Source organism: Xiphophorus maculatus, chromosome 4, assembly GCF_002775205.1.
Source record: "Xiphophorus maculatus strain JP 163 A chromosome 4, X_maculatus-5.0-male, whole genome shotgun sequence".
Lineage (NCBI taxonomy): Eukaryota > Metazoa > Chordata > Actinopteri > Cyprinodontiformes > Poeciliidae > Xiphophorus > Xiphophorus maculatus.
This window is the reverse complement of record NC_036446.1, coordinates 25,877,413-25,895,002: the sequence shown is the minus strand read 5'-3', so window position 1 is coordinate 25,895,002 and position 17,590 is coordinate 25,877,413. Positions and strand designations below refer to the sequence as shown.

Sequence of the window (17,590 nt, the reverse complement as noted above, 5' to 3'; positions counted from 1 at the left end):
GGAAGAAATATCTGTCTCTTGTATTTTTAGAAGCGCTGTATAAATTGCTCAAGTCCCTTACCATTTTTCTCCTCCTGCAGCAACATGTTGCTGAATAGTGTATCCAAATTGAGTTTGCTTTGGACCTTTGATGATTCTGGGCTTTTTGGCGTCAATATTGAAGCAGTCATGGAACCCTTGAAAAAGAGAGAGAAAAAAGAGAGAGATTCAATGTCAATGGAGTACATCCAGTTCTTATAACAAACTTTTGCCACATCAAGTTGACACAGACATTTTCTGCATGACTTTGTCTCTCACATCACTGTGGAGGAATTTATCCCTCCCCAATTATTTCCCCTACATTTCTTAAGTTCAATAAGGTTGGAAGACATTATTTCTCTGTCAAATCTTAGGCTGACCGCTCTTCATTAAAATTGGAAGTCGTACCTTATCGTGCTATATATATAAAGTTCATGTATCCATTCTTCTCCACAAATTTATCCGTCTCTCATTTTCCTGTCACTTTTGGAAATATGGCAGATAAGACATTATTGCCCAGGAGGAGAGAGACCTTGAACCATTTATTTTTTTCGATCGTTTTCATTCTTTTCAATGCGCAGAAGAAGAGTACCTGCTGCCTTCTGTGCAAATGGGACACAGCACTGCCCTCTATCGGAGATAGACGGAACTGCCTCCCCCCTTCGCATTTTCACAAGTATTAGTGAGTAAATATTGCACTCACGTTCATTAAATATATTAAACAGACTGCGAAACTTCAGAATACATAGAACATGTATATTTAAATAATTATACTGGCGATAACAAGAGAGGCAGCAATGGGCATGCGCCAACTGCCTGCTTCATATAAGTGTGTTTGGCACAGCGCCACCAGTGGTGAGGCACTGCATCATCCTGGACTTCTCCCCTTTGAACAGGCAACGCGTAAGCTCAGCGAATTTTACTATAAAAACTTTGCCATTACCAACAAAACCCATCGATTTCACTTCCCATGTAGCTATTTTACTTGTCAGGATTACAGGTGAGGGCCTCACTGCCTTCCCTGACCGCAACTGCGGACATATAAAATACCAGAAAAAAAAAAAGATTTCGCATAAATCTTTTTCTAAATCTTTGCATCCTATCAGTGATAATGACATAATTTCCCTTTAACATCTTCAGAAATTGAGATTTTTTTTTAATGATGATATGAGATAATTGTTTTAGGGCAAACATTTTAAGCTTCACTCTCCTATTTCTAATGGCCCCAAGTTGTTGTTGTTTTTTTTAGCTCCTTATACAAGATACAAACAAAAATATTTCAAATATCATCTCAAACTGAATATGGATTTAATGAGGCTTGTGCTTAGCGAGCCTCAGTGATCTATATTTGAGGAAATTAAGATGAGAGTTAAACAGTTTTCTCACAGCTTGTGTTGCACAGTGAAGCTGAGAAGACAGAGGCTTCTGCTTTCGGCCACCACAGACTTCCCACTGCTTTTATCTCTATGGCTCTACTCCACACACTGTTGGTTTAATGAATCTCCTGGCGTCACGCTAAACATCCCCACTTACATCCTCAGTCCAATCCCCTCTGATCATGTTAGACTTTTTCTTCCTCTTGCTAGGGGAAGCTCAGCAAAATCTAAGCCATGAGGTGAAGAACTGCTCAGCAAAAGTTGGACACATGTCGCCAATTAATCTACAAAGAATAACAGAGCAGATCTAATAACAGACGAGAGATTCAGCTGTGTCTCTTTTACCAACCGTGACAGCGAATCAGGGCTTGTTTTCACCTTGTGAGTTCAACTTCCTCTCTACACATGGTCTTCCAAAATGTAATCCTGATGTTACCAACTGAGGCAGGAAGCCCCACAAATTGTTTTTAACATAGTTTACATGTAACTACATGATACCAATGTGATGCTGTCACATTCATCCAAGTCTGAGTCGGGAAGAGGATGTGGTCCATTCAAGGGTTCAGCATTTGGTGAAACTCTTACTGAATAGGCAAAGGCAAAAAAAAAGAAGAAAAAATGTAATTCTAATTGCACTGCATGCATTTATTTTTTGTTTTGTAAGATCTGTCTTACTTTTAAGCATAACTATTTTTTTTAACTTTCTGAACAACTCTATTTTTAGCATGCCATTGGAAAACTTTGCTTAGAGTCCTTCTCCATGTCTTGCAGTCCTTATTCCTTTTCCGTGTCAGTATGACCACAGCAAATGTATTTATTAGAATCAGGCGGTCTGAAGCAATCAAACTGATGAACAAGTATTAAAATGTATTTAAATAATTGCAAATGGTAACATTTCTGAATCTTAATGTCATTTAAAGGTCTCATAACGCCAAAACTCTGCTTTTGTTGGTTTATCAGTAGATAAAATTTGTTTCTGTGTGCAGCTGTTGGCATTATAAATGCAGATCATGATTACAAGGCAGCTGTATTCCTGGAAGGAAAATGGCTCATGGACAGAAATGGGAAATTGGCTGCATTCCTTACATAGTGAATGTTTAGGAGAGTAAATAAGCTGTCCAAACACACAGATAGTTAAATATCTGCTTCTGCTGTTTCTTTCTTTGCACGCATTTGTAAATTTCTGGACAAAACTGGGAGTTTTATGATAGCAGGCATTGTCAAAAACAAGCAAAAAAAAAAAACACAATTATGTGATTGTCAGTTGTTTTCCACTTTTTGCCATTTCACCACAAGCACATCACCTCTTCTTGATTGCCACGAGCAGAGACAAACGGTTCTGCTTCACAAAAGCTTTCTTTGAAATAAATACGCATCATTTCAATGCAAACTTTTTATGTAAATATTGAAACAAACCCATCATTCCCCATTTCCTGTTGTGTGACGGGTCCACATGTTTCTTTGTCTATCATCTTATCTCCAAACATCTCTCTGAAGTCTGAGTTTACCCAGAAAGATATAAAGGCTGACTGAAAATAGCTGGTCGGGAACAAAGAGGTGTGTGCAAGAAAGAAATAAAAATGAGCATGGCCCTTCTGACTATGTATCAGAGGAAATGGAGGGCAGCGATTTGCATAATTTTAAAGTGTAGCCATTTGGGAAAAGCTAAATGTCGACTTTCAAGAGCAGAAAGTAAAAGTGTCCCGATATACCAACTCTGCAGCTGAAGGTTTCTCCAGTTCCCATTTAAAGCTCCTAATGTGCCAGAGAAGTGTAATATTCTCGGTAATATCAGCAGTTTTGAATGCTGGGTCGGAATCTTGCCGGGTTTCCTGTGTACCGGCTTCGATGCCTAGATAAATAAACCTCAGGCGGGGGCCGCCGGTGTGAACCACACAGTCCGCTGCTGCCTTTGGCCTGACACCAAGCTGCTGGAGTCGCACCACAAACCCACTGACACAGAGCAGCCGAGTGGACGCGTTACGCAAACAGCTGGCTCGGAGGTCTCCTCAGATCATCCACGCTGGATGATGTTTTTTTATAACTTATCACATTTTTTATTATTATTATTTTGTGGCAACAAACATCCCAGTGTTCATAGTGAGTTCTGATTGTAGACGTCGCAGACTTAGTTTCATGTAGCTCGTACCTACACGTTTTTGACATAAGAAAGAAATTGTGCAGGTAGCAATAGAGTATGATGATTTTTCATCGATTCCCGCTTGTGTTTCTTTCCAATATTTTTCCTCTGGAAAGATACTCTACTTCATAGTGGACAATATACTTTGAAACATTTTGGCACCCTTCCTCATGCCAAAGTAAATACTTTGAGAAGCATGGGGTATCGAAAACCAGATGTTCTCATCATGTGACAGCCAACTGGGCACTGCTTAACAAGCTGTTAACCCTCAGAGCCAACAGAAAGCCTGAGGGGATTTAAGGTCTCCGTGGCTGGAGAACATAGGATATACCAGCAGCTGTAACACATATGCATGGCCGAGACGGAGACCTAAAGCTTGAAATTTGGAACGGCAGAGTCTGCTTATTTGTGATTTATTTCCATTGATGACATTGCCGTAATTTAGCACTTCAAATTCAGTAGCCCGTGAATTATTGACAGGGATTCAAACGTTCGGCTTGTCTTTCCTCCCACCTCCGGATGTTTTTTTGAAGTTTCCATTGCTCCGGAAAGGTATAAATGGTGACTGAAAAGTTGATGATAGGGAGCAAACATGCATAAGAACATAAATCCATTTGGGAAGTGAGGCATCATTTGAAAATGCAGCCATTTGTAGTTTAAAAAACCTAAATAGCTATGATCTGATGGTATATTACAGAAACATACACAGCTATCTTACAGAAGTAAGATAACAGTAATACAGAAGTTATTCAATAATTTGTTATATATTTGGAAGTGTATATATATATACTGTATATATATGGGTGTGTATGTGTGTGTGTGTGGGGGGGGTGTAGTGGAGGGCGCGCGCGCGCTCGCGTGTGTGTGTGTGTGTGTGTAAATAAATAGTATTTAATTACTTTATTTAAAAAGTAATTTCTATGGTTATTTGTCAAATTTAAAGATTGATTTATTTGATGCACACATCTACAATTTTGTTATAATTAACAAGATTAAATATCAACTTTAGGCCACTGCTTGTTTTACCTGTTTAGATTTGATCTCCGTTGGGCCAGAGCTTCTTTTAGTTCAGGTTGTGCAGTATATCTTTATTTTTATCACATCAGCTCACCATCAGCCACTAATCCTCCAGGTGCGGCGGTAATCTAAGCTATTAACTCTTTCATAAATATATATACCTTATATATACTATAAGGTATATGTAGCAGATACACGACAAATCTCTGACAGAATCTGCTAAATTTGTTTGAGGCACTAGAGCAGAGGACACTGAGATGAAGGTGAGCAACACCTGCAGTTCTAGGCATGTTCCTCAGGTGAAAGAGCTCAGTAAATCAGTTACTTTATATTAAATTGATGGAGCTGCAGAGTGGGGAGGGTGGGTTTTCTGCAAGGAACCTTAAATGGGACCACCAGCGATCCCATCTTCCCCTTCTGTCAGCAGCCATGTGGAAATTACAGTCACTGAAATGCTTCAAAAACAAAAGTGAATTGGGAGCATTTGCTAGGTTGCTGCACTTACTGTCTAAGATGTGATTAAGGCTTAGGTTAGAGGTGGCAATTAAGACGTCAAGGTTTTTTTTGCAAGGTTCGCATGCAAATCATCTTTCTAAAATCCAATAAATTTAAAAAGTCAGGGCTTAGGTTGCTGTTGAAATTTAAGAAAAGTTGTAACTGTAATATCAACTCATTAAAAAAATGAAGCGATAGGGTTGCAATAATTGCTGCCCTATGCAACCGGCATGGTACATCCCAGCATACATCGCTGTTAGCTACAAAAAAAACACAACACTTTAGCATTGAAGAAAGGTGTATTTTAAAGTTCTAATATATAATGGCACAATGTAAGAGCGTGAAACAGTAATGAACTATGTGATGATTTACTGATGTTTTAATGTTTTTACCAGAGCAGGTAGCCTCACTGCCTCTTGTGTCTCACGTTTCCTGCCTTAAAGTCGTTGCTTTCAGCAGCTTGTGGACGTCTGTGAAAATGAGTCTCTTTTGGAATAAGGCAATTTCTAACCTCTTCTCCAGAAATAAAGGGAAATATGAGAATAAATAAGTTGACTTCACTGTGGACATATGAATACATGCCTTCTTGTTGTCATCAAGTTAACTTCACTTTTGTTTTGATCTTTTTGATTTTTTTAGGTCGGATCCATTTCAAGGGAACACAAAAGATCTGATTGCTCAGAGGAAAACTATTTGGGAAATTAAGGACGCCTCAACAGTTTTGCACTGTATATAGTCAATCCCAGTCCTCAAAATCTGACTGATAATAGCAACAAAATATATATCTAAGCTCTTGATTTAAAAAAAATGTATATATAAACATATAAAGAAACCTCTGTGAAAGTATTTCATAAACAAAGAAAAGTTGTAGAGTTGTAGATGAAAAGTAAATGGTGAAAAGGTGTTCACATAACAATGTTGAAAGATAGGCCAGGTGATCAAATGAGTTTAATAATCCTGACTTTAAATATTTGTATTCATGCTTAATTTGGACAGGACAAATGGGCAAAAAAACATCACACTTGCAGCATATTTTTGCTAGCTAAATAAATAGAACAGCTTGTCAGCCTTCAGCATTTCTTGCTGTTGCCATGACTAAAAAGATACACATCTCTTCTTATCTTTATCCAGTTATATTTTCTCAAAATGGCAATAGCTGAGTTTTTATAGAAACGTTTTAAAGACAAATGAGTTTTAATTTTTCCTCCTGTGCCTCCTCCTTGGGTTTATTTGATCACTTCAAAATCTCAAAGTCCAACTTAAAAGCTTTTAATGGCCTTATCCTTATATATAGTATATATACACATGGCTACATGACCTGATATGTAACCTTTCAATTAATGAGGTCTTGAACTAAACGTACAGATCTTACACTACAGATAGTGTGTCCTGTTAACAAACAAATGGATATCTCTGTATGTTGAGCCCCCTGTTTTATGGCACTCTAAGTTCTCTAACTTTAAACATGTAATGTACCTCTCTCTTTAAAAACCCACCTTAAAGCCCACCTTATTAGGAATATTTTTGGTAATGTTTCTATTTGTCTCCTTTCTGTACCCACTCGCATGTCGCAACCCACCACCCACTCATCTCCAGTTGCCAATGGAGAAGTGGGCCCTGGACAGGTGACCAGACCAACAGGATATCTGGGATCTCATTCTTTTGGTGATGATCTATCTCTGATGTCCACAGGACAGAGTCGGAACGTAGACTGAGCTGTAAACCGAGAGCTCCCCCTCTTTTCTCTGGCTTTTTCTTCATCAAGAGAGGCTGGAGATGGTGAACAAAACCTCCTCTGCTCAAGTCAAAGATTGACCCAAACACTCAAATTAATTCACTAATTGCAGTTGCAATTAATTCAATATTGCAGCCACATTGTTACAGTATGGATGTATAGAATATTTCTGGGACGACAGTAGGAGTTTGTCCTGTAATCAGTGGGTTGATCTTTTTGTTACTAAACTGTTTCTGTTCCCCTTACATTTTTTTGCAGCAGATTCATCCCTTTAGAGAATTTTCTTTTAGCTGAATAAAGTCTATTTTTCTCTTCATAAAAAAATCTGAAGTTGTGTGAACGAAAGAATTGGCAGACTGGTTAGAAATTATAGAAAAGTAACACTTGCTCAATTAAGCGTACTTAAATTACAATTAAGGAATGTACAAAACTATCTGTAAACACATAACAAAGACAACCTTAAAGAGGGGGCGTTATGTATTTTCCAGGCACATTTTGCCATTTTATAGTGCAGTCAAGTAACTATGTTACCTTCTGTTATGAAAATGCACTATGTATCAAAAATAATTAGACATTTGACTTTGCATCATAGATCTGATACCTTGAAATTGGCCTCTGTCTCTTTAAGAACCTTGCACCCTCTCTGGCATCACAACAACGGTTCTCTGTAACATTCACCGATGTTGCTTACAGGTATTCTTAGGAGCATTGCAGTTTGTACAATGAGCTCAGCAGATCCACAGTTCCACCAGATGTTTGCTAATGGCTGCTGCTGCTAGTCTGGAGGAGCTGAGTAGGGGAGGCGCAGGTGAGTGGTGCTCCATGGAGCTGAAGCTCCAAGTCAGAGTTTTTGGTAAATAGGTGACTCAAGCTTTAAGGCACTCCCGAATGGGTGCCATGGGAAATTCAAGGATTTTTCAAACATACGTGAATCAGTCAAAGCAACACTTTGTATATTTTTGATGAGGCAATAACATTATGACATGGTCTAAAGCTAAAAAAATATATACTGCTCAAAAAAATGAAGGGAACACTTAAACAACTCAATATAACTCCAAGTAAATCAAACTTCTGTGAAATCAAACTGTCCACTTAGGAAGCAACACTGATTGACAATCAATTTCACCTGCTGTTGTGCAAATGGAACTTTGTACAGAACAAAGTATTCAATGAGAATATTTCTTTCATTCAGATCTAGGATGTGTTATTTGAGTGTTCCCTTTATTTTTTTGAGCAGTGTATATTTTAGCATAACCCCACTTTAAAGCAGATGACCTACAGCAACAGTCATCTCCAGCTGTTGCAATTGATGACACTGAGTTCTCTGTACCATAATGCCTTCCATTGTCCCCAGATCTCAGTCCAGGCAGCAGGGATCCAACGCAGTATAAACAAAGTGTGCCTAATAAAGTGGCAGATGATTCAACATAGTTTTGTGGAATGCTATGTTGACTCATATATTATAACAAGAAATGTAATATTAAAAATGAGACTAAAAGGACATGTGTCTGAAATTCATTTGAAAATAAATCTTTCACATTTTCTATCAGTCAATAGTGACACCAACTACAGTTATGCTTATTTAATTATTCTAAGCGGATTCGGACACATTTTGTGCAATGATTCCACATTTGGATGGCCGAAAGTTCAAGTTAATTTCCTACATGTCAGCACATGCACTTTTTACCCTGTTCAAAGACATACAATTTATACTGGAGCCAGGACGGCCTGGTCTTCTTCGTGAAGAGCTCAAAGTGAATGTCCATCAAGAGAAATACATTCTAAGTTCACATAGGAAAACAAAACATTTGAGTTGACATATCTTACTGGGACAGTGATTATGAGAGCGAGTGCTTCGGGTGGGATCAGATCCTGCTGTTTCCATCTAATGTACAGCACATGCCCTCATCACTCTCACCAGATTTCCACTCTCATTGCTATCTGGACAGGATCTTTGCCCCTACAGTCACAGCAATCCAAGAGCGGTAGAATAAAATAAAGCCTGCCTTTTCGCACTCTTGCCAAAACATCCTTCACCACAGTCAGCGTGAAATCATACTCCACAAACTCCAGCTTGCAAGGTCACGCTCTCCCCTAATGTGGCGCTGCTTCAAGAACTTCCAAAATCAAACCAAATATTTATAACAGAATTCCTCCTGTCAACTTCACAGCCTCGTACCATTTACATATAGTCTGAGCTGAAGATGCACTGAATTTTTCTTTCTGGATAAGTTCCAGCTTTCCAGACTTCAAATAGGTTAATAACACATTTCTTTCTGCAAATAGCAGAATTAATGAAAAGCGTCTGCGATGGAAAAATAAGCAGCCCATTATATTTTATGGAAAACATGCAGATATTTTAGATTATGCAATTACAGTGCAGAGTGCAGTGAATTCAAAACCTGCGTATTGTGCACTACTATAAAACTAATTGCGATACATTTGAAGCAGTGTTGGATTTAATTATCTTTACTGCATGCGACATCTCTAAATTTGTTTACGGGACTTCTTTAATGCTTTGTCTTTGAAATAATCTGTGAAATTTCTTTTTGGTTCTTCCTATTAAGTGTTTGTGGCTTTCTTCTTCTAGCTCTATCTAGATGAGGCACCAGTGATGGCGCTCTTAAATGACCACAAATCTGGCTGTGCACCAAGCGTTTCAAAGCTTCTCGACAGTCTATCTTGGAGACACATCAACTTTCACTTGACAGAATTTGCATGTTTGCAGTGTGCTACAATGCACCACTATAGATTTTTTACTAGCGCATAAATATACCTCAATCCGCCAAGCTTATGTTATGCTGTGACTCATACAGACACTCCTGCATTTTTGTAATTGACATATAAATATTGTGACCTTCATAATATAATGACCTAAGTCATTTTTTGCTAAAAGTGATTTTTTGTTTTTTACTAAATACCAAAATTATTTTTTGGAAGAAAAAAAAAATAGAGGTGGTGATTGTTTTATATTTGCTGAAATCCCTGAAATGATGTAGGTCATTATTTTAGGGCGGTGACAATAATCTCACCTTCCTAAATATCAAAACAAGCCTGTTTGATCTTGAAAACAACCTCATATCAACAACATCAACTAAAAAGTTATATGGCATAACCTTTGAAAACATTTGCATCAAAGTTAAAATATTCAAAAGTGCATTCCTGAAGATACATAAAGTGCATACAAACACACAGTAGGAGATACACAACTTTTACTCACCTAAATGTTGGCTGCAGATCCAGAGCAAGAGGAAGCAGTAGCACTCCATATGTTTACTGGCGTGGAGGTGATGGCGTGTTGGAGTAATGACTGCTGTGAGGGTGTGCAGAAACCCAGTGGCAGGCACAGTTAAGGTCCGTTTCTGATTGACTCGAGTCAAAGCCCAGCCTATATGAGGAGAAGTAGGAGGGGATTGTGGGAAGAGGAGGAGGATGAAGAGGAGGCTCACTCTTCCACAGCAGGAGGAATACTCTGTCTTTTAAAAATGTGTTCAGCTCAGTTTAACTTGGCAAATAGAGGAAAATGACTGACTTTTAAGAGACTTTTTATTTTTTGTGTGTGGGAGACTTTTTAGGAAAAGACAATCAGCATTTGCATAAAGCAAACACAGTCTGGGAAACAATCAAAACAACGCCAGAGCAATACAACAGAAGGGCGTTGAGGGTTCATTAAAGAGACAAGCATGTGTAAGACATTAAACACTGCCAGGGTCACTGGAATGGTAAGTCTAAAAGGAACACTGTGGATCAGTAGCACCACAGTTCTTTTTCTCATTACAAACCAATCTGACTTCAGCCTGAAACTAAATGCCAACATACAATCATCAAGGCTCCTAACCACAAACTCACCAGTATGTTAACAGCAGAACATAAACGCAGGATTTGTACGTTACCTCACATTCCTGCTGCTGAGCCATCCGCTCCTGGGCACAAAATTTATAATGATCCCGTTTATGCCTTAAGACGTAGTTTGTATGTATTGGCTTGCTTGAAATCAGCTTGTGGTGACCTGGTGGATCTCTTGTCATCTGCTTTAGACGCAGCATGTCACAGAAATGCACAGCTGTTCTTCACATTTTCACTTTAGTCTGGAGATGAAGTCATGTGAATTTAATTCTCTTTCTAGCACTTATTATTTCTTACTTTTTTGTGTCCATTTTTCTATTTAGCACAAAATGTCAGCTACTTAACACCAATGGGCTGTGAATTGCTGAATCAAGTCCGGTTTATTTCAGCGGTACAAAGTGCTGTGGAATGTAAAAACAGATACAGTAACCAATAATACAACATAGTTGTTGTATTATGTTGTATTATAATACAACATAATTATAATATGTTGTATTATAATACAACATATTTTTACAACAGTTTTCTGGGAGTTTGTCAGAACAGTTTTCTGGGAGAATTAGAACTGAATGCTGCTTCTCCATATTTGGTTCTGGTTCTGGGGACACAGAACAGACTAGAACCTGAATGGTCTGAAAAGTTGAGACATCATTTAAATCATTTTGGTACTGAGTCGCTCAGTGATACAAAAGTATTTTAAAGTCTATTCTCTGAGCTACAAGGAGCCAGTGGAAGGATTTCAGAACTGGGTTTATGTGCTCTATCTTCCTTGTTTAGTGAGAATGTGAGCAGCAGTGTTCAAGATCAGCTGCATTTGTCTCATATTTCAGACAGACCTGTGAAAATACTGTTGCAGTAATCAATGCAACTAAAAATAAATGCATGGATGAGTTTCTCTAGATTTTACAAGGATAATAGTCCTTTACTCCTGGAAATGTTCTTCAGGCGATAGAAGGCCGACTTTGTAACTGTATTTATGTGTCTCTGAATGTTCAGATCTGAGTCCATCTCTACACCCAGAATTCAGGCCTGGTCACTAGTTTCTCAGTGAAGCTCTATGCTGACTCTGGATTGTTCCTATTTAGTTCCAAAGATGCAAACTTTTGTCTCTGTTTAGCTGAAGAAAGTTATGACACATCCACACATTGATTTATTCTAAGTGTCTGTTCAGTACTTGGAGCTATATATCTTGTCCTAAGCTGGCAGCTTAAGGCCTACTTTGTGTTTGACAAAAGCAAAGAATTTTTGTCAAACATAAACACTGACATTGCATCAAGGTCTTAACTTTGCATTGTTGGCTGTAGTTTGTTCTTGACATATAATCTGGTAGAACAGTTTTTTTATGGTACTTGACAAGGACTACATAAACATGACACAGTGGAAGGGACCTATGAGGATTTTCCCAAGAATTCTTCATCTGAATTTTTAGTCAAATGCAATGTTGTTGCTCTTGCCATTTTAGAGCACATTTTTATGGTGGCATCATATGTACTAGCCTTTACTCATGTACCTTGATGTCACCATTGGTTTCACAGCAATGTTATCTTAGAGAGTTGTGTTGTGCTTCTCTAGTCTCAAAATGATGACGTAAGTATATCTACTGAATACAAACATTTTCAGAGTTGACTTAATTGTTTAAGTTTCTCTGTTTTTTATATTTCTTCAACCAGCTGAATGGCAAACTGCAGCCAGCAAGATTTTGGGGCGAGAGCGCAGCGTTTTGGGGGGAAATTTTGCTCATTCTGTGTGCTTCTTTGGGATCTCATTAAAAAGAATTTAACTCGGCGTAGAACTAAATTTAAGTGGTTTGGAAACCACGACTTATAAAGCCTTGTTAGAGCTTGATTCCAGCTTTGAAACTGCATGGCTTTGATGCAATTTTTGAATTTACTTTGGGAAACAAAGAAATGTAAATTTAACATCTAGCCATGTGACGTTTCTTTGGGTGCAAGTTAAAACTTCCATTATGAATCCAGCCAAAATATAATCGTCAGCAACAAAGCACCACAGGGTCTCAATCTCTGAATGGATTGTCGGCATAAACCTTTTCTCCTATCCCAGGATGATGTCAGTATCTGTAGCTAATAAGACTTTAATAATGAGTGAATGAATGATTTAAAGGCTAAATATATACGCTTAAAAAAAAAGAGTCCACTGTAAAAGTAACCAATGAAAGCCTATATTGGTCAAACCGGTAGCCAAAGTCAACAGAAGCATCTTAAATACTATCAAAATGCAGCCAAAAACATAACATAGTTGATCTTTCTCTGATGGCTGTCCAAAGAACCGACATTTATCTGAAAATCTCTCAAGTTCTGAAAGAAGCTCTTTCTGAGGCTGCAATCAAAGCCCTTTTTTTAATCACAAAGAAACCACAGATCACCAAAAATCAACACAGCATGTGTGCTGAACCCACCAAGCCCCTGCAGAAAATAAAAAGAACCAGGACTTGTTTTCATTAAGGATGCTTAAAAGCTCATTGGATCTACTCCTTCTTCACCACTTCTGCTCGGTGAAGTGCTGTCCTCTTTCACTTCACCTCAAGTCAGGAAATTAAGCCCTGTACCTACTGTGGGACTGCCTATGTGGGTTACGTGTCTGCATAGCACATCTGATAAACATCTTGAAATGACTGCGAGGTGAGTAAAAGTAAGCAAAATTCCACGGTTAAATACAGAGCACACATCTGCATGTGAAGTTACAGTTCTCCCCGTGACCTCAGCTAGAAAAATATCAACATGACATTCATGTTGTGAGTCGCACCGATTCTAAATTGTTGAAAGAGGAAAATGACGCATACTTTGTCACATTATATGCATATAATAATTCTGAAAGGAGCATTTTCAAGAAGCAGCATTCCCTGCTCTTCAAACAACATGGGCATAAAACATTTTCAAAATTGAAGGGAAAACCAAAAGAATTATGGCGGTTTGGTAGTCATTACAACATAACAGGGTCTCCATAACCATGAAGTCTTTCATAACAACAATTGTTTCATTCAGGATTGTGGGTGCACTCTCATTGCCAAAGAATCTCCTACTGTCAAGCTGCAAGACAAATGATGGATCTGAGAGGAACCTGCAATTAGCATTAAGGCTCTGAATGGAGGCTAAGTGCCAGTTGTGTTTGCAGCTCAAGAGGGTGCTGAGGATGGTCTCCTCTTCTCTGTCAGTACCTGAAATTATAACATTTTATTTACTGTCTTTAAGCAGCAATGGGGGTTTGAATCAGAACAGGCAAGCTAAGCAAGGTGTGAATGGTTTAGTTTTATCAATGCTTTATTCCTTTTCTTTTTTTGAGAAGTTTTAAATCTGGGGATTTTAAGAAAACATATACTTTATACATATACATTTACATATTTGTATGATAATCATTGAAAAACTCTTGCTCCTCCCAGATCTAACTACATAAATACACAGCTTGATCAAAAACAACCAGTCTATACGCTACAGCTACCATCAATGTGAATATTAAGGCTAGTTAGCATGGCCACAGAAAACAGCAGATAAATAGTTTTCCTGGAACGGACAGTTATTTCTCCTCATTAGTACATTTAGTAGCGCATACCAAATGTTGATTGACAACCAGGAGACAGTTCCTTCTCCTGGCTCTGATTGGTTGTTTTTGACGTTGTCATAATGTGTGTAGTGATTGACCCAATTGCAGCAGGTTTGAGATGTAGGACGGAGTAGAAGATTTAATAATAAAAATGAAGAACAAAATCCAACTGAACAAAGACAGAACAAAACCATAAATCAGGGAGGAGTAAGCTGGGATGTAACGGGACTAGAGAATCTGGCTAGGAGTGACTGAGGACGAGGTGCTTAAGTACTGGGGAGATTGAATGCTGAACAAAAGACCAAGGCTGATGAGATAACAAGGGGAGAGCAGCAGGGACTGAGAACAAGTACACTGGGGATGAGGAAATAATTCTAACACTAAAGAATGACTAGACTTAAAGAAACAGAATTAAACTGCAGTTACTAAGAATAACCAAAAACAAGAAGTGAACATAACTAGGAACACTAAGAAGAACTGAACTAAAGTAAAATAGAAACAGGACCAAAGTAATCAAAGAAAAGACTAAGGAACATAGAATAGTAAAACTAAAATGAATAAATCAAACTCTAAAACACTTAAACAACCAGGGATCCTAACGGACCTGAAGCGGTGCATGTCTTCAGGCAGCAACAGTAGTACCGGGAGGAGGTACCATACTGTCACAACACGGTGACAGTTTTACAAATATGTAAAAATATTTTTATGTATATGTATAAAAGTTACATACTGCAGCCTTAAAGCCTTATATAGTCCCTCTGTGTGGTGCAGCCTGAAATCAGAAATGCACAGGAGATGCAGTTACTTCACCTTTTTCCGATCCCTCTTCAGCACAACTGTAAGTAATTACCTCAATCACCCCTGGATTATCAGTTTGCGATATATGATCCTCCCAGGCAAGAACTGACAAGTCCCTTGGGATCAGATGTGAAAAAGCTCATTTTCATACTATATTTTGTTCATGCTGGCGTGGTGCCTCCTGTTGTGACCTTGAGTCCATCACTTATCATGCTGTGGTCAAGTTTGAGACCTCCAATGTGCATTTTCAGGAGTTTCTGGCAAGTTGGTTCGAAATGCTTCTCTCTAAGCTCTAATCTCTCCAGCATGATTTAAAAGAAAACTGAAAAAGTAAAATGTGACATATAAATGGTACATTTTTTTTTTTTTTTGCTAACATTTAAAAGCAGATTCTGGTATCAAAAGACACTTTTTTGTCCTCACGGTTTGACATGAAATCAAACAAACATCTCCTGCTTTAGGTCAGGTAGGAATACCAACATACTTTCTGTTTGTAAAATACCAGAATTACAAGAGTGAGAGGATGCTTTGAGATGAGAATACCATGATGCAAACAATTTGTATTTGACTTATTGTAAAAGAAGCTCACAAAGACATGGCGTCAGCATGTGGACTTCCCCAAATTGTTTAAATGTATAATTTTAGTGTATCTTTTACAGCTTCTCCAGTTATTCTGGCATTCAGAAAATAGAAATAATTCAGGGAATGATAACTGATGTCAACCAAAAAAAGTTTAAAATGTCATGTCATAGAGTGAGGAAAATATAGTTGTCTCTATTTTTATTTTTATACCATTTAAGTAAATAGCTGCTTTCATGTTTCTGTGACAGAAACAGAAACTTGTTAGAAATAGGTTTAGAACTTTCTTCAATAGATTTCCAGTTCAAGACAAAGACAAGATATCAATCCAAGATGAAATGTATAAACACTTTGACACATTCTCCTGTGATTGTGTGGGTGATATAAATTTTATAAAAACAATCTTTGAAAAGACCAACCCTAAGACTTTGATTTTAAAGCCAGAGAGGGAGAAAAATCTTTGCTGTGAATTAAGTTTCCCTCTGTGACTCCTCTTTCATTTTTCCCTGGGAAAGACATCCCCGGCCAGCAGGGTTCTGAAAAATCGAGACAATGAATGAGTGTTCAGTGAAAATGGTGAACCGACTGGGACAGAATGTCCAGATTGTCGGGGTGTGAGGTCTCCTCCGTCCTTGGACTGCATGTGCAGCCCCACTGCCCATATACTACTGTCAAAACCAACTCCTGTTATTTCTGTTACTTCCTGAGAATTTTCTTGGTATTGGTTCTTTAAACATTCAAGTCCACAAAGTGAAAGTTATCGCCCGTGGAGATGTAACTTTCCATTAATCACAGCCAAGTAAGCCAAAGGCGAGGTGAAACAATGAATGGGTTTCAGGTAATAGTACACTCACTAACAATCCTCCAAGGAACTTCTTCAAACCTGCTGCTGCTCCAGGAGCTTGTTGTTGATCTGAACAATCTGCTGTGGACACAGCAAGGGAGGAACTGCAGCACAGTTTCCGGGATGTTCTCCTGGATAAACCATTAACCTGGGGAACGTGTTGGGGAGAGCTTCCTCTCAAGCAATATGGGAGGTGGAATAATACTTCAAATGATGCAAACAAGACAGTAGAGGGAATGCTGTCAGATGAGAAGAGATCAGCTTTTAAAAATAGGACTTGTTATGAAAAGTAGAATTCTGACAATGTTTTTTTTATGCTCCAAGGCAGCATTAAAAGTTTCAAAGAAGACGAAGTTACTGCTGCTCCCATTCTAGCATGATCTAGTCAGGATTGGCTTCTATTGGACAAATAAAACAAAGTTAAAGGCACTGGTTTTGGAGTGAATGAAAAATAGGAACTCAGGAATATGAATTACTTACAGCGTGCAATATGAGCCAATGTGAATGAGGAGAACTCGGTAGAGAGTGACAGGATCCAGGCTGGAAGAAATGTTGTGGTTTTTGTGCCGGTTTGCAGAAAACCTGTTCCTTTACAGCATGGAGACTGGTATGTGGATTAACTTTTGGTTTCAAAATTCATCCTGAAATGCTGTGACTGCATGCTATGTGCATGGATGCTTCACTAGATCATTCTTTTTTTTTAGTAAAATGGTTTTTGTCTGACACGGTAATGTTTGGTTGGATGCAAGAAAATCGGTTTTAACCCTCCTGTAGGCGTTTATGAAGGTAGAATACAGTGTAAATAGTCAGATGTACAATATCTTTATAAAGTATAAGTATCAGCTCAATAACTATGGTAATAGCGACGAGGAGCTGATCAGTTCTGTGACAGAATTTCAAAGCTTAGGATGCTGTTTTCTAATCTAGTCTAGCTTTTCCACAACTTTATCCCTGATCTGTCAACAAATTATTTCTAAACAAGAAATTAAAGTAGGGCTGGCAGTTATGGCTGAAAAGCATATCACAAAATAAGCATTTCTTATCAGCTGATTTCGATAATTATTGATTTGTATTTTTGTAAGTGTCTGAAATACTGCCAAATTATTGGCATGACCTTTCCTGTTTTATCCAAACTTTGCTCTCCAGATGTTTTTTTTTTTTTTTAATAATAATTATTTTTAAAC

General features: G+C 38.1%; 1 protein-coding gene across 2 annotated transcripts in view; it reads right to left on the bottom strand.

The window, feature by feature from the left end:
* The window catches only part of itga11 (integrin subunit alpha 11), a 58,161-nt gene extending 48,034 nt beyond the window's left edge, over positions 1 to 10,127 (bottom strand). For both annotated transcript variants that reach the window (XM_023331727.1, XM_014472720.2), the window contains exons 1-2: positions 10,002 to 10,127; positions 62 to 176 (exon numbers count right to left, since the gene is read on the bottom strand). In XM_023331727.1, the coding sequence (XP_023187495.1) occupies positions 62 to 176; positions 10,002 to 10,050 (164 nt within the window). In that variant the 5' untranslated portion in view covers positions 10,051 to 10,127. The remainder of the gene's footprint in view (positions 1 to 61; positions 177 to 10,001) is intronic.
* Positions 10,128 to 17,590: the final 7,463 nt, after the last annotated feature.